Consider the following 17,430-nt stretch of genomic DNA (forward strand, 5'->3'; position numbering starts at 1 on the left):
CCACACCATAGATGGTAGCCTGGGTTTTCTCCAGAAGTGTTTTCCCTTCGGTGTCAACAGGTCCTCACAGGTCAGTGGCTCTCCCCTCACTGAGGCTGACAGGAATGGAGGATTACCACCTTCATCCACACTATCCAGCTGTTCCATGTCAAGTTGAAATTAGAACCCAGCCTCTCGGTGTCCCCCCTGAACTGGTTTCTGACTGGGAAGGGAGCAGCTGATTCCTGCTTGTCCTCTCTAGAACCTGCAGACCAGAAACTTGACCCACCAGTAAGAGGTCTGGGCCAGCAGCTCCCCTACCTCGACCATTGATAGTGACAACTGACACAAATTTGCACTCACTACGTACCCGGGGGGTCTACGCACTGACATATACTAACTCTTGATCCTCAAGAGAACACCTGCGGTGAATACTACTACCCCGGTTTGTAGGGGAAGAAATGAGATGGTGCCCAGCCAGCCGTAGATAGCGAGGGGCAGAGTGGGGCTCGAACAGTGTGCACTGCCTCTCCACTATTTCTGTGCTACCGTGTCCCTACGGGCAGGGCTCAGGGGGCCGGGGGAAAAGAACGGCTCATGACACAGGGAGCCCCAGCCGCAACTCCAGAGGAGGGGGCGTGGCACGGCACACAGGCACCAGGTAGGAAGCTGGAGCTCTGACCCTCAGAGCTGGCTCTGCCCCTGGGCCTCTGGGACCCAGGACCAAACACTTACTGCCCAGGGCCATCCAGGGCAAGCTCCCAGGTAACCAAGGGTCTGGCCTGGGCAGCCTCTGAGGAGCTTCCAGCATTGCTGGCTAGCACCAACTGCGGAAGACACCCTCCCCACCACGTGGGCTGCTTGTGATAGGATTTCTGGATCCAGTTCAAATACCATTTAATTACCCCAGGCAGATGGCAGTGCTGGTGATTGGAGGAAATCGAATCAGGGTCCCTGGAGACAGTGGGAGCAGGGGAGGGGGAGCAGAAGCCCAGCCTGGCAGAGCCCATCCGGGAGAGGGGATGCTTTTCCTTCAACAACCAGCCCCAAGAACACGGCGGAGCCCACCTGCCAGGAATAGGAGAGCTGGCAGAAGAGCAGTCTGGGCAAGGGGATGGAGAAGAGGGGCTCCAGAGTTTTAGGGTCCAGGAATTATGGAATCAGTCAGGCATTCATCCTGCGGCCCTCATCCTGGAACGTGAGGCCCAGCACATCTTGATGCGGGGGTCTCTGTGGTCAGAGAGAGCCAGCCAGCCCCAGGCTGGCCCATCTGAAGCACCAGGGAGCTTTGCAGGGTACAGATGGGTGAGCAATGTTACCCAGAGAAAAGGGTACCCGCTGGGAGACAGAGGACATGGGCTCAGGAAGAGTCACTAATTCCCAAAGCAACTGACCTGGGCGAGGGAGAGTGTTGGTCCCAGGAATGGGACTTGATTGAGTAACCGGAGGTAGAAGAAAAAGAGAATTAAGATTTTATGTGTGCTTTCCATGTGCTAGCTGGGCCAGGCACCCGCTACAGACTACCTCACGTAAGTGATGCAATGAGCTCAGGATTTCCATGCCCATTTTCCAGAGAGGAAAGTTGAGGCTTGAAGTAGTTAAAGTCAGACACACACAATAAATACAGGGAAGATGGGCATCAACTGCTCTGCCTGACTATGAAACCTACAGGCTCTTCTGCTTCTCCAGCGACCTCCTGCCTGGGAAACTCTCCATCCCCACATGGATAGATAAGCTTTCTCCCACAGCACCTCCATCAGGGCCAGGGAGGCACTCTGGAAGGAACCCTGCTCCATCTGTTCAGGGCTGGCCATCCAGCAGGGGCAGACATCGTGTCCCAGCTCTCCTGGGGCTCCCTCCTCACCACACCCTGCCCAGCAGAGCATTCAAACCCACACCCCACAGGGAGGAGACCAGAGGGCTGGGAGATCAAGTCCGGGGTCCCGGACCAGCCCCTGCCCCCACCCTCTTCTGGTTCAGGAGCCACTGCTTGCTTTCTCCTGGGTTCTCTAGATGATCTCCCAGTTTTAACTTTCTAAGAACGCCTTCACCTTCCCCTCCAGCAGCCTCTTCCCCGGCCCCAGCCTGGGTGAGGTCACTTCTGTGGGCTGCCCTCAAAGCAGCAGTGGCCTCAGCCAGCCCCACCCCGCCCCAGATAAGGGGATAAGGGGAAGGCGGCCGCTTCCCGTTAAAGCAGGGTGGCAGGGATGGGAGCCACTCACAGACCTGGTCCTTCCTGGGGGGCATGGGAGGGGGGAATCAGGGATGGAAACCAGTTTCTAGGGTCTTGCAAGTCCCAGGAGCCGTGGACCAGATCCAGGACTAGGATGAGGTGAGGTATTTGCCACAAGTGCAAAACTTAACGGGGTATGAAAAAAACTCAGTAATGAAGATAAATTATAATTTAATGCAATATTTGAAAAACTCAGATCGGCAAACTATGGTCCCGCGGGCCAGCTGCGTTTCATCGGTAGTTTTGTGGACCACACATCCAGTATCATTTCTGTCCAGGGACCTCCTGACTCTCACCCCAAGCCCCACGCCTGCAAAGCCGCCCTCCATCCCTTCCCAAGGTCCGGGCCGGGAGGGAAGGGGGCGGGCCGGACAGCCCCGCGCAGAAAGGCTCCCGGAATCTCCCCGAACAGAGCCCGGTCTATTTGCCACTTGGCACCCCGCAGCCCCGAGCGGCGGTGGGAGCGGGCGCGAGAGCGAGAAAGGGCCCAGGGCTTTTCAGAGGCAGGATCTGGCACGGGCGCGCGGCCGCTGAGCTTCCTCTGCTCACAATTGAGCGGGAGCTGGTGTGATGTGGGTAGTTATTTTCATATCCCTCCCCCACCGCCGGGGAAGCGGGCACCCGGGCCGAGGGACGCGCAGGCGGCTCGGGCCCGGCCCCCCACCCGTCCGTGCCCCCGGCGGCGGCGGCGACCGCCGGACAAAGGCCGGGAACCCGAGCCGGGCGCTGCGGGAAGAGCTGAGCTCAGCGCTTCCACAGCCCTTTGCGAAACCAGGAGGACAGGGCGGAAGGGGAGGACAGAGGAGACGGGGAGGAGGCAGGCCCCGGGGGATGCTGAAGGGCTGCCAAGGAGAACAACTCCCTCTGCGACGGGTAACGTGCCCAGCGCCCCACACCCTACCCGCGCCGTGCTGGGTGGGGGGAGGATGGGCTAGACCCCCTCACCCGCGCCCCTTCCTCGGTGACATCACACAAAGCCAGCCAATCACTGCCCCCGGGGGCTCCGCCCAGTGACCTTGGGCTCCTAAGGGTTGGCTCGGCCTCTCAGGTGAAATTAGTCCCACCCAATCAGCCGGCTAGGGCCCCTCCCTGGGCTCTTAACTTGAGTTGCCCCCCAGTCAGTTAGGAGCTCCTGGAGCTCTTAAGGGGGCAGCCCCAGGCTCTTCCTATTTGAAGAGTTTTGTCACTGAGAGGTCACACGCTGTGATATTAAAATAACTAACCAAGAACTGTTCCAGAGTCCTAAAAAATTCTTACAATTATGATGTATGGTCTGTGATTCCTGATGCCTTTCTTTGCTAGCAACTGGAACCCCTTTACATCTCTGCTTACTCAACTTCCCCAGTTAGTAACTTCCCACACTTATGGAACAAGACTGCCTTTTTGCTAGACTCTGTACCTACGAAGCTTTGCACGCTAGATCACTACACAAATCATTTCGTTCTAAGGGGGTGTTTTTGCTCCTAATTTACAAATGAGAGTTCAGAGGAAATTAACTGGGCTCAAGGTCACATAGGTAATAAATAACAAGGTCTCCTAGGAAGACCACCTTTACTAGCCATCAGTCCCAAAGATTCAATCCAGAAGGAGAGCTGGAGAGAACTAGCACGCATAGCTGCCCACTTGTGAGTAATTCGCACTTTGGGGACTTCCAGGCTGGGAGACACCCTCTCACCAGGCTCTCCCTCAAAGGCTTTGAGAAGAACCAGGGACTTGGGCTGGAATCACCCCTCTGAGGGCCAAAATAACCACCATAACCAGCCCCTTTGTAAGAAGCCCCAGGGGGTATAAGCCTAGCTGCTCTTTTCTTCTATAGGACCCTTAATGCCTTTCTGGAATCCTGAAAAGGAGCCCCCAGAGGCTAGTGGAACAGCCCCAAGGAGAAACAGAGAAATGAGGAAGTTCATCCCCTGGTCTCTAGGTGCGCTGCCCCCAAGCCTGAGGTTGGCCAGATTCCATGACCTCCCTTCTGCCCAGCCCCAAGTGGTTTGCCTGGCTCCAACCACGGGGCAGCAGGGGTCAACTGGAGCTGAGCTGTTGTGTGGAAGTGAGTTTGGGGGGGGCGGGTGGCGCTCCCCTCTAGTCTGCCTGGCACACTGAGTCACTTAGCCATGCTGTGACCTGCCAGGGACCAGCTCTTCCTCATCGGTGACAGATCAAAGGGAACTCAGCTACAGCAGGAGGGATTTAGATAAGCTAGCAAAATGAACTTCCTGCCCGCAAAGATTGCTAAGCCAGGGGAAAGGGGAGCCTGGGATTCTTTGGAATCTTTTTCCTCGGAAATCATAGTCACTGATACCACTCTTGCTTCTCTGCATTCTGCACAGCGGTGCCTTGTCTGATCAGGACAATACCTAACACGTTTTGAGAACCTAGGTGCCGAGCTCATTTACATACACGAACACATGTAATGGGTTATGACAGCCCTGGGGAGCAAGGGCCTTTGCCCCATTTTACCGAGGCTTGGAAAAGTGAAATTTCACCAGCCCAGAGTCACACAATTCGTAATGGTGGAAATGAAATGCAAGCCAAGCCTGCCCCTGCCCAATCCTGCTGCACCCACTGAGCAGCCCTGCACCAGGGCAGGAGAGAGGTTGGACTGGAGAAAAATGATCCCCTCAGAGAATCCCTGGACTGATCCTACCAACAGCTGCGGGCAGTACCAGGAGCACTCTGCTGGGAAAGCATTTCCCCCGTTTTGTAGAGTTAAGAGAGCCAAGGCCTAGAGCATGGAGAAGCATGGAGCCAAGAACCCAGGAGGCTGCTTCCCTGCCAGAGGAAGGCAGCTCCCCTCGGCAGCAGAAAGAGGGTGTCTACACCCCCACTCTAATGAGCATCCTCTCCTCCTCCTCCCCGTGGCAGCCTGCCAGCTCTGGGGAAGGCGGCTGGAAGCAAAATCCCTGCTCTCTCAGGGGAGTCTGGCTCCCAGACACTCGGGGCCTTTTAGCTGACTTAGCCCAGAGAAGGCATCTTCCCAGAGAAGCTGCTCCTCTCTGGTGGGGAGACCCAGTTTGGGGTGCTGGCTCTTAGCTGCAGGGATATGGAGTGGGGAGCCACCGGAGCCCTGTGATAGCCAGAGGGTCTTGTCGCCCTGTCACGGGACCTTCTTCAGGCCTCTCAGACCCTCCTCCATCAGCACAGTCCTCCTGAGACTGACTGCCCTCAGGAAAAAGACCCAGGCTGGCTCAGGACCCCCAAACAAGGAGGCTTTGTACTGTGGGGTCAAAAAGCGTGGGTTTATGAGGCCCTAGCAGATCTGGTGAAATGGGTCTGTCAACCCTCTGTGCTTGACTTCTGCCCCCAAACATGTTCCCAAGTGCACAGGGAGAGGGTGCAGACACTCCAAGACAACGCCTTGGGGTGTCGATTCAGGGCACCTGGGGTTCAGCCCCCACTCCTTCCTCAGATGTCCTTGACCTTTCTCTTTCAGTTTATCCAAGTCGTGGCCACTAGCTTCTGAGTCACAACCAGGGACAGGCAGTCTGACAGGGGAGGGAACCTGGGGTAGAGTCTTGTTCGTGGCCCCTAGGGCATCAGGATCTCAGCTGTGCCCCAGGACACCCCCCTGAGAGGCTGAAACTGGGCATAAGAGGAAGCTGGCCCCGCAGAGTGGGGTGAGGGGTCAGAGGCTGGGGAGCGGAGATGCTAGGAGAAGCTGAGGGAGGGGGCCAGGCCCTGTCGTAGCTGGAAAGATGGGCAGGCCTGGCCGTGAGCAGTAGCCAGGAGCTTCCTGAGCCACCGGTCCGACTCCTGTGGGTCTAACTCCTGTGCCGCAGGGGCCTGGGAAGAGGGGCGAGCCCGGCTCAGGGAAGCGCTGCTCAGCGGCGCTGCAGCTTGGCTCTCCGGTCCCACTCCCTTCTCAGGGCATCTGGCGGTGGTTTCCCATGACCTCCCAGGAGACGGGAGACTCTGCGGAGTGGGGGCTGAGCAGGGAGTGCCCAGAGCTGTGGCGGCATGTGCATCATGTGGAGGACAGCTCAGTGGGAACTGGGCCCTGGGGACGCTCCCCTGCTGAGGAATGCAGAGGCCAGCCGCTGCCGAGCAGGGAGCCTCTCCCCCAGCACACTGGCCCTGGTCCTTGGTCCTCGGTCCTCAGGCCCCAGTCCCCACTGCCAGGCTCTCCTCAATGCACCTTAACTCCAGGGTCAGGCAGGACCAGCCAGCCTAAAGAAAGGACAGTGGCCTCCACCACTGCTCTGATGGTGGGCTTCCACCCCGCAAGGCAGAGGGATAGGGACTCAGGTATTTGGGGACAGGGGGCCATGGCCCTGCCTCCCTTCCACACCCCAGAGCAGCCGGAGGTGAAGGAGGGAGTATTCCGGGGGTCAGGACACTGCCACCACGGGTCCGCCACCTGCCATGGGGCTTCACAGCCCTTCCCACAGAGCTCCATCACCCCCAGCCCATAGGGATGGAGGGGTAGCTCTCTCTGGGGCCAAGGCTGACCAGCCCCAGCCTGGCTCACCTCCCAGGGCAGGGAAGCATCCTCTCCTCTCCAGCCCAGAGGCCTCTCAGTTGCCCCTCCGGCTTTCTTCAACAGGCTGCTATGTCTAGAGGGCAAAACGTGAGGCGAGGAGACCCCAGGACACCCGGGGCTCTGCCGTGTGACTGGTGTGGGGGCATGTAGAGGTAGCAAGAGGAAACTGGGCTGCCCCCAGAATTTCCTTTCCTAGAGAGTGGCAAGATGGAACTCAGGCAGGAAAATAAATTCCAGGGACAGTAGCATGGATCTAAGGAAAGAGAGAACAGGCGGACTTCTACCCAGCGGGAAGGGAAAAGCTCCCCAAACACAAGAGCGAATAGCACGGCTGAGGAGCTAGGACCATGGAGGGGACAGGCAGCTCCATGCTAAGCAACCCCAGAATGGGAAATTCAGACACGTCCCCCCTCTGCATAGCACTGGACACCTTCCTAAGTACTTTTCCCACATTGCCATTATGGCAACAGGTGGGGTATGGCATATGGAGAAACTGAGGCATAGAGACTCACAGCAAAGAGCTAATTAGAGCTGCACTGGGAGGCGGTTGAGAGCAGTCTGAGGAGCATGTGCTTGGAGGGAGAGTGAGTGCCCTGGGTTCAGATCCAAACTCCACCATTTACTGGCTGTGAGTGTTTGCTCATCCACACAATGGGAATAACATCAGTTAGCTGGTGGGGCTCCGGTGGGGTAGAGTGGGACAGTGTAAACATGCTGCCTGGCACAGGGCAAGTGTTCAAGAAGTCACAGTGCTTAGCCACCCCCAAGTTCAGTCTTCTTTCCATCCTGGCATGCTTTCTGCTATAAATAAGTAGAAGGAAGGAAGGAGGGAAGGAAGGAAGGGAGGGAGGGAGGAAGGAAGGGAGGGAGGGAGGGAGGGAGGGAGGGAGGAAGGAAGGAAGGAAGGAAGGAAGGAAGGAAGGAAGGAAGGAAGGAAGGAAGGGAGGAAACTCTTCCCTGTACCTAACACTCACTCACTGTAGCTCAAACCAGAGACACCTCTTAGGTACACTTTAAGTTAGGGCTTATTTTTAAAACATTTTATTCACATCAACTCCTCAGGAGCCAACCCTTTATGGGCTGTATGACTTCTACTTCATCCAAACCACTGCTTTTCACAAATGAACAAATGAGAACAAACCAGCTGTTCCCATTCTCCCGCGGGTGAATCTGAGGCCCAGCAGGGCAAACAGAAAGGAAGCCCCATGACCCAGCCAATGGGTGAACTGCATTGGCCCCAGCCCTGCCCTTTGCCCCCAGAGCTGTAAGAGTAAGGGTGCCAGGCTCATGTCACCTCCGCCACTTCCTCAGCCCCCGCCCCACCCCATCTCCATTCGGAGGGTTTCAAGAGCGGAGATCCAATCAGCTTCAGGCTAGTCGGGCAGGCTGGCTGGGGGGTGGAGGGGGGATGGTTTCCGGGGCCTGTGGTTACTACACTCCACTTCCTTGTGATGACATAAGCCCTATTTCTGCAGCAGGAGGCCACCGCTAAGATTCTCAGGTCTCCAGGCACAGGAGGTCCTGTCTGGGCCTCGGTTTCCCAGATCTATAAACGGGCAGCATGGGGCACCGTTGGCATTGATCGGCCCTGGCTGGCCTTGGGCTGCCAGAACAGAGGATGGGACTCTGAAGGCACCCCCATATCCCACCCTTACGCAGTTTTTTCTGTCTTCTCTGGTCTCTTCGTCCCAAGCCACCAGTTCTTTTGATTCAAAATTTAGACAGACATTGACCAAGATTTCAGAGTAGCCGGAAGCTCTGGAAATAACTACAGCTAGAGAACCCAAATGAGCGAGGACAGGGGTATGATCTAACACTGTCCCTTGGGTCCCTGGCTGGTGTCCCTCCAGCCCTTCCAGCCCCTGCTCCACCCTGGAGTGTCCACGGATGGATGTGGGACCTGTAAAGGGACCTCCCCGCCCCAGCCGAGGAAAGGAAAGAAGCTTAAGGAAACCAGGCGAAGATAAGGGGGTGGGGCGGTTGGGGGGGGTTAGGACCCATGGAGGGCTCCTCTCGTGGTGGGGGCTCAGAACTGGGGGCTTGAAAGGGTCTTAAAGAAACATACCACATGTCTTGACTTCCTTCCGCAATTTCAACTTTGCCAACTTGCATTTCTTAACAGCTACCCCTTCCCCTCCGCCCCCCATTAGTCGGGCAGGGCCTGTGTTGCAGCCTGGGGCAGGGCACAGCTCAGCCTCACCTCTCTCAAGCATCCTTCCCCTCACCCCCCACCCATTCCCAGGTAGAGAGAGGCTGGTTCTAGGCCATCCTTGGGCCCAGGGAGCTGAGTCCCTATCTACAGGGGATTAATGGATAAAGGGATCACAGGGCAGGCCGGAGAGGGGCTGGCCTAGGAATCTCCACGCAAAGGCGACTAGCTGATGTTCAGGGGCAGATGGGCCAGGCTCCAGGGAGGCCTGGGGTAGGGTTTTTAGGGTCTGTTCACACCTAGACCTTCTCCCTTTATCCCACAGCCCCAGTTCTGAAGCTTCCTCCTCTGGCTCTCCCCCAGCCCTGCCTGCCTTGTGGAGATTTGCAGACAGCCAGCTTTGATCCTCTTCCCAAGGTGATTATAGGGCCAAGAGCCCTGGGCCTGGCACTTCTCACCTAGTCTAGCAGTCCCTGCCAGGACGTCCCCCCTTACACAGGCATGCATGTGTACGCGTGCATACACACACACCAAACCAAGTCTGTCTCATTTGTGGCCTCCCTGTCCCGAGAGTTGGACCCAGGGCTCGCCATGTTATTCTCATGGGAACTCAGAAAGCACTTCAGTTAGATACAAGAAAGGACTTCCAGGAAGTCAGACAGCTGAACCTGACACCGGTTTGGGCCCTTGGCAATTCCAAAGCCTTGGCCTTTCCCCACAATGTCCTACTCCAATACTCTACTCCAGCCTGCCACCCAGTCCTTGAGGTGGGACAAGTGACTTCTGGAGGTTGGGATGGGGGGTCGATGGGGATCCAAAAGCATGGATCTCCCCTACAGCTCCTCAGTGGCACCATCTCCTCCCTGTCCCAGCCCCAGCCCTAGTCTGGTCCTATCCTCAGCTCTTTGATTAGAAACTGGGTTCTGTCCAGGCATTGTCTGCCTTCCACGGCCGGCTGCCCATTGAGGTCTGGCGTGTGCCAAGCTGGGCACTCATGCTGGAATGGGAGGGGACAAGTGGGCTGGGCCCTCACCTTCCAGAAGCCCCCTAAAGCCTGGCTCTTCTGATGTTCAAATCTCCCCACCCCTCCATCTGAGATCAGCAACTCGAGGCAAGGAGTGGGCGCATCTGGACATTACTAGAGTAATCTGAGTGGGAAGCAGGGATGATACCCATCACCCCCAAAGAACTGGGTACAGTGGGCAGGCACAATCCCTTCTCTGGAAAGGGTCTCAGAAACCTTCTTTTGGTGGTGCTGAGAAGGCCACACCAGCTTTTCCTCACTCCTCTGCATAAAGTGCCAATCCCATGGGGCTTTCCCACACTTTACCAAGCCCCAGTCTAGTCTGGGGAGGCTGACGGTGGTGGTAGGAGAGGGGGCTTTGTTTGGCTCTCTCGTATAAGATGGAGTCTAAAGGAAAGCCCCCATGGGAGGAGCAAGCACCCTAAGTACCTTCCTTCCCAGCCCTGGTTCACAGTGAGTGGGGCCAGGGCTTCATTTCCCTTTTATGATGTACTTGGACTCTCCCAGTCTGCTGCAGATGTCATATTTACATTTCTCACTCCCCGCCCCCCCCCCCACTTGTACCTCCCTCCCTCGACCTCCACAGGATCCTGCTGCAATGTCAGCCCAAGCAGCAGCCTGGCCCCGCCCCGGCCAGCCCACCAGGCACCTGCAGGGCTCCTCTTTGTCTCTCAGGCTGCTCTGGGCCAGCAAGGCTGTGTTCAAGTGATGCTGAGGCCGCCTGATGCATGGGTGGGAGGCACCTCAATCTCCCTTCCCTGACCCCAGAGCTGCGATCGGCCGTCCCCTCCTCCTCTCTGGGCTGCAGAGGACCGGCCAGATGCCTGGGGGCGGGCATCTGCCCTGGGGCAGGAGGGGGAAGCTTTGCCCTAGTCATCTCTGGCCCTGTCTAGAGTGACTTCCATGGACTCTTGGAATCTGGGTCACCTACAACCCAGGGAATCTAGAGACCTGTCTCAGAGACCCACCCCAGCCCTGGACCCAATACCCCCACCCCCATCATACAGGGTTGGGGCAGAGATGGTTGTATTTCTCCACCATCCCTGCCTCGGTGACCAGTCTCAGACTGGCCCTCTCCCATCAACAGACCCCTCTCAAAGAGAAAACCCTAAACAAAAACAAGGAGAGGTGGGGTGGTGTAAAGCGTCTCTGCCCAACACAAAGGACACATATGGCTCAACTTTGCATGATTTCCTGCTTCGCACTTCTGTGTACCCCTCCCAATAGAAGCCCCCCCAGCCATGTCCTCTCCCCACCTCAATTCTGTCAGGATGTCACCGCAAGTCCCAGATAAGTCCATGCACCACCCTACCTCCATCTTATCTGAGCGCCTGAAGATGGGGTATCAGAGTCACACCCTCCTGCCCTCTCAGAGGTAGAACCTCAGATACACCGCTTCCTCCCTGCCCTAGCTCCATCTCCTCTTGGGACAGGGCCAGCACGATTCTCTCCAAAAGCCCTTGACTCCCCACAGAAGGCCAAGGCACCGTCCCAGCCCTTCCATTTGTCCCTGCACTCAATCAATCCATCTTTGTCTGCGGAACCGGTTCCCGCCCTCCTAGCTGGACCAAGAGCACAGAACTAGCCTACTGGGGTGGATGAAGGGAAAATTCCCCCCCCCCCCCAATATCCCAGTATGAGACAGCAGCCCCAAGGGTAGGCGAAGAGGAAACACACAGACGCTCCGGCCTGGGCCAGGGCTGGGTGTGAAATACCGGATTTCCTTGTTTATTCGATTTTCTGATCATTAAGGGCTCCCAAGAGGGGCCCGAAATTACCACCCAAACAAAGCCACCTTCCAGCAGCCCGCCGGCCGCCGATCTCCTGCGGCAGCCGGTCCAGCGCACGGCGCCCTCCTGCCTGGCCCATGCCGGCCCCTCCTCCCGGGGTGCGGGCTCCGGAGTGCGCCCCCCGGCCCCACGCCCACGCAAGACAAAGCCAGAGCCCCTCCGCGCACGCCCCCAGCCCCGCCGCCGGTCCCTACCTGACGGCCACCTTGACGCAGCAGTCCCCCTGGCCGGCCATGGTCCTCTGGCTCTAGGGTCTGGGCGTGGATCAGGGGCGGGGGTCTGGGGGCCGATGCCCCAGGCAGCGGCAGCGGCTGCGGCTGCGGCAGGCGGGGGCGCGGGCACTGCTGGCGAAGTCTGCCGCGGCGGCTGGAGGTGACATGCTCGCGGGCGGCAAGCCGAGGGGCTCACCCGCGGCCGGGGGAGGCCCCACGGGGCCGGGCCCGCGCGCCTCCTCGCGCCATCGGGCGGCGGCGCGCAGCTAGCTGACAGCCCGCGGCGCGACCCGCCGCTCCCCACGGCGCGGCACACGCGCGCACACACCTCCCACCCTCACAGCCACCTCCCGCCGCAGCGCGAACAAAGGGGGCGGGGGCCGGCCCGGCCCAGGCCCCGCCCCCCAGCCCCGCCGGGCCCGCGCCAGGCCCCGCCCCGCTCCGGATTCACCAATCGAAGGTCCGAGGCAGCAGCAGGGGCGGGACTTGAGCCTTTAAAGGGACCTCTTGGCTCGCGTCCACCCTCTCGCTGGGGGGCCGGCGGGATTGGAGGATCGGGGAGGAGGAGGGCCCAGAAGCTGACCACGCCGGAGCCTCTGTCCCCCGGAGTCGCAGAACCTCAGCCTCGATGGGACCTCCGTTTCATAAAGAGGACACTGGGACGCAGAGAGGGGAACTACCCAAGGTCACACAGATTTGGTGGCTAAGCAAGGGGTAAGAGCTCAGGTCTCCCCGGGGCGGAGTGCCTCACTTCAAAGCATCGCACGGCGATTAGCGGTTTGTATTTTTAAAGCGCCCTGAAAGCTTCCCTTCTGATTTGTAACAGTGAATTTGTCAACCTTTATCGAAGGAGATTCTTGCTGGTGACTAACAAAAATTCCCTCCACCTCCACCCTGCAGCATTTTAAAATGCATCTTTTGGTTGGTTCCTGGCTAGGCTCCTCGCCCAGATGGGCTCCTCCCTCTGCTACCCCAAGGCGGTTCCACTGACCTTTATGACCCACAGATGACCCTTCTGGACCTGGCTCACACTCTGTCGTGGCCGTGGCCATGGGGGCAGAAGGTCAGTGTTGGAGGCCTGAGCTGCTCGGGGAGACAAGGGAACAAAGGGGGCACTCAACTCCAGGCACCTGGGTAGAGGCTGGAGGGGCCAGATGGGTGGGGAAGGGGACAGAGCAGTGCAGCTGCCTTTACATGGATATAAAGGACAAGAGGGGGCCCTGGAGCCTTTAAGCACAGGGCAGAGTTGGAGAAGAACAGTGCTCTGAGAAGCCACAATTCCCTTTCCACTCCACCTACCCTCCCTCTGAGCCCAGACACCTTCTCCCTGCCCACCCCCAACTCCCAACATTGGGGCCATTCACAGGGCCCTCACCAGCTGCCCTCCCTTCCCACACTTCAACCAGCTCCCTCCCCTGGAAAGAGCCCAAGGAGAGGACCCAGCTGCAGCTCCAGATGTGGATCATGCTCTCTGGGGGGGGGCGGGGGGGGGGGACGGGAGTCAGACTCCAAGCCTCTTGCATCACCCTCCAGTGATGATGAAACTATGTCAGAGATTTTGGCAAGGGTGTGGGTTAGGGTCTGAGGATGTATCCGTTGGTGCCATCCTCCTCCCTTCCCTCCCCTACTCACCCGCACAAATAACGGCTCCATCCAAAGTCAAACCAAAACAATGATAACTTCAAGGGCAAATTTCAAGGGCAAATCAACACCCCTCTCTCCAATCTGATGGAAAACAGGGCACCACCAGCAGTGCCCCAAGGGTGGAGGAGGAGAGGGAGGAGACTCTGGTGGCATCCTGCACCTTTTATTAGCACTTGAACCTAGAGGAAGCTCTTTCTGGGGCCAGTAGGTCACCCCTCCCAGAGCAGCAGGCACGCAGAGTGTTGAGTCAGATCCTGGACAGTCTCTCCCCATCTTCCAACTAAAATAAGAGGTGGAGAGGTAGCTAACATTTATGGACCATCTATGAGAACCAGGTACTTTATATGCATATTCTCATTTCATTCTCCTAACCTTGTGAGCTGGGCTTTATTATTATTTTTCAGTTTTGCAGGGGGGCGGGGGATGAGTCTCACCCCGCATGTAAGCAACAGACCCAGGATTTGAACTCCTGTGTCTTGTTCCAGATTTCCCAGATCACCTCCAGGCAACTGCCCAGAGGGAAGGAAGCTGGGCTGACCCAGGCTTTTGCTCCAGGTGTAGCCCTCCTGGATGATAGTGCTGCCTTTTGCAAAGCTGCTGTCCCGCCCACCAGCCCCTGGACTTCTCTGGGGCTCATCTCTGGTTTCCTGCCTCTAGGAGGTCCCCTCTGACTTCCGAGAGTAGGTGACCCTTCTGACTCACAGCTTCACTGCTGGGAAATGGCGCCAGAGGGGCTGCACCAACTACCCCTCCCCCGCGCCCATTCCTCCAGGCTAAAGGATGTCCAGCCTGAAGAAGCAGGGAGGCGCACGGGGCTGGCAACTCAGGCCACCTTGGCAGCTCCTTCCTGGACCTCCAGGGCAGCAAGATGTCCAGACCCGGCCTCCTGGGCACTGCTGCCCAGAGGTGAGGAGGCAAACTGGGCACAGAGGTCAGAGGGGAATCCAAGTGGCAGGAAGAGGCTTAAACTGTAACTTGGGGAGATTGAGGTTAGATGGGTGACGGGAGGCCAGGGACAATCCCTGCCCTCCTCAGTCTCCCTGCAGCTTCAGCTCAGCCTCTGCTTCCTCTCTCTGGTTTGTTCCCACCCCCACCCTTTCCCACTGCTTCTCCCTCCTCCCAGCTGCTCATCTTTCCTTCCCTAACCCTGAAGTTTCTCAGGGAGCTGCTTATACGCATATCTCCCCCAAACCCCACCCCTTCCCTCTCTGCCTGACAGAAACAGGCAAACACACATACACACTATCCCGGGTTTGGCCCAGAGTCCCCTATTTGGACCAGGGTTTGAGCCCTAGTTCTCGTCCTGAGCTGAGGCCTTACCTCACCAGGCGTCTAGGGGCCTCCATCATTTCTCTTGACAGGAGCTGTGGGTGTCTGGGCAGATGGGAATGTGGGGGAGCTGAGGAGGACCCTCTCCGAGGCAGGAAGCTCCCACTCATGTAGTTAAAATACTCCTGCAGCAACTTGAGGAAGCCATCTGGCCCAGATCTCTCAGGCACCGCCTAGCTCTCAACAGCAACCCTACAGTAACAAATCAATATACCTAAGAGATACCCTTAGGCTCTAGAAATGTCTCCAGAGGTGGCCCGAACTTGAGTCCTGTTCCCTTTTATCTTCTTTAGGATTAGCACTAGGCATTGACATTTGCAGAAACTAGCTGAGCATTGTCCTAAAGTTCTGGGGGTGGAAAGTATAGAGTTCTGGACCTCCAGTCCTAAGTGCCGGCCCCACCCCAGCGGCTGTGCTTGGTTCCATGGGATAATGGGTATGAGCTCATCCTGCCAGTCCAGCCATGCCCTCCAGTGCCCACCTGAAGAGGGAGCTCAGCTCTGCCACCAACAGGCGCTCAGAGCCCTAGAGAGGGTCTACTGGGTGCAGATTCAGAGGTCTTATCTCAGGCTCGGGCTCAGCCTAACTTCCTCTGTTACAGAAGGAGACAGACTTAGCCTTAGAGGAAACCAGAATTTGTTATAAATAGAAGGGGGAGAGAGAACTGCTGTGGATTATAAACACCCTGTCAGTCCTAAAAAACCCCAACTATTTTTGGTTTCCAATGTTAATGACAGTTTAATTAATACTCCATATAACCTCAGCCGTGGGCTCTTCATCTGCTTTCGACTTTGCCATGCTGCCCGTGAGGGCCAAAGGCAGGAGGAGCAGATGTGGGCAAATTCTCAATGTCACAGAATGCTAGGGTTGAAAAGAACCCGAAGATCATCTAGTTTTACAGCTTTGTTTTCAGGTGAAGAAACCAAGGCCCAGACAGGTAAAGAGACTTGTCCACTGTTGTACGATAAGCTGGTGAGCGGGGACCGTGGGACTAAACACATGGTCCCGTGGTCCCAGAGCAGGGCAGCTCCCTCAACAGCATGGAAGGACCCAGAGGCCACATGTGAGTTTATGGTTTGGATAAAAGCTAAGACTGTACCAAATAACAGATAGCTTGGAAGCCCAAGTGTGGCGCTCCGAGTCAGAGATCTGGGTTCAGATTCCGGCTCTGCCACTCACTAGCTATGTAACCCTTGGTGAGTTACGGAGCTACTGCAAACATCCATTCCCTCACCTCAAAATGAGGATAATCACCCTCACCTCATCGCAGGACTATGACGAGGTTGAGATAAGGTAACCTGGATTGAGCACCCAGTACTATGCTCAGCACAAAATGGATAGTAATTTCCTTCAAGTTGCCCATGGATTCTCTGCCCCTTCTTCAGTGGGCCTCTGTCTTCAAAGTGGGCATAAAGAAGTTTCTTGCAGGACAGGGAGTCTCCAAGATGAGTGTGGATGAGGCCGGTGCAGACAAGGTGATGAGGTTTGGCTGGCCTGGGGGCTCCTTGTTGATCCAGGGAGGTGGGAGAGTTACTCAGCCTCTGCTGGCCACTCAGTGGGGCGGCCCAGGGAGGGGGGCCAGGGGAAGTGTTTGCAGAACGCAGGAAGGAGCCTGGCATGCTGGATCCCTTCTGTACACAAACAGTCCTGGTCTCAGCCTCACTGGGGGTTAGCTGGAGGGCAGCTCAGCTTCATTTTACTCGCCGCATGTGCTACACTGAGCCAAGGATGTTACATAAGATTTCTCATTTAATCCTCAGAACAATCTCCGAGGTAAATACTGTTATTGTCCCCATTTTGCAGAAGAGGAAATGGGCTCAGAGGTCACTTGGCCAGTGCAATAGTCGTTAGTGCTGTGCACCAAATATTTCCGGCCCTCTGCTTCTGTCACAGGCAGGACTGCATGTCCTCTGTGTTAGCTATGGCCATGTGACTGACTTTGACCAGTGACGTGCGGGCCAAACTGACACGTATCACTTCTAGGTGGACTTTAGGAGCTCCCCGTGCCCTCACACCACTTCATGTTTTGTATGGAGGTTAAGTGGGAAATAAACTTTTATTGTGTTAAGAAATTACGGGCTTATATGTTACCTTGGCGTAGCCTAGCCTAAAGTCAGTAAAGGGGCAGAGCCAGAATTCAGAGCCTTGGTTCATAAAGATCCCAAAGGGCCCCAGTACCTTCTAGGACTCCACCTGCATGTCTAGGACCCACAGAAGCCCTGTGGGGCCGTAGAAAGGAGCAGGCAGCCTCTCTGCCTCCGCTTATCTCTACTCCCTATGATTTGACTAAGCTATTGCCATGTTTCCAGATTGCTGGGTCCCAAATGAGCGTGGTTCCATATTAACCGCTTGGGGGTCTCCTGGCAGCAGTGCTGAGCTATCCCTTGGGGGTCAGGAGCCACTCTGAGAAGTCATTAGAAAAAATCCAAGGGACTTCCAGTGCTGCTGGCCCATTGCTTGCCTGGGAAACTGTTCTCAAGTTGGGTATCAGGATGCACCTGTGTGAACCCCAGTTCAGAGCTCCTGGAGGAAGCCGATCATGGAGTGGATAGATGCTCTCAGGGCACATGCCGAGCAATGACAGCTACCATTT

The 17,430-nt window shown here is 56.9% G+C and overlaps 1 protein-coding gene across 4 annotated transcripts in view; it reads right to left on the bottom strand.

Annotated features, from left to right (window-relative positions):
• The window catches only part of KIF21B (kinesin family member 21B), a 50,791-nt gene extending 38,713 nt beyond the window's left edge, over positions 1 to 12,078 (bottom strand). For all 4 annotated transcript variants that reach the window (XR_004915619.2, XR_004915618.2, XM_036086690.2 and 1 more), the window contains exon 1: positions 11,847 to 12,078. Coding sequence is in view for 2 of the 4 variants with exons in the window: in XM_036086690.2 (XP_035942583.1) it covers positions 11,847 to 11,887 (41 nt within the window). In the remaining 2 variants the exon portion in view is untranslated. The remainder of the gene's footprint in view (positions 1 to 11,846) is intronic.
• Positions 12,079 to 17,430: the final 5,352 nt, after the last annotated feature.

This window comes from Halichoerus grypus, chromosome 7 (genome assembly GCF_964656455.1).
Source record: "Halichoerus grypus chromosome 7, mHalGry1.hap1.1, whole genome shotgun sequence".
NCBI classification, from domain to species: domain Eukaryota; kingdom Metazoa; phylum Chordata; class Mammalia; order Carnivora; family Phocidae; genus Halichoerus; species Halichoerus grypus.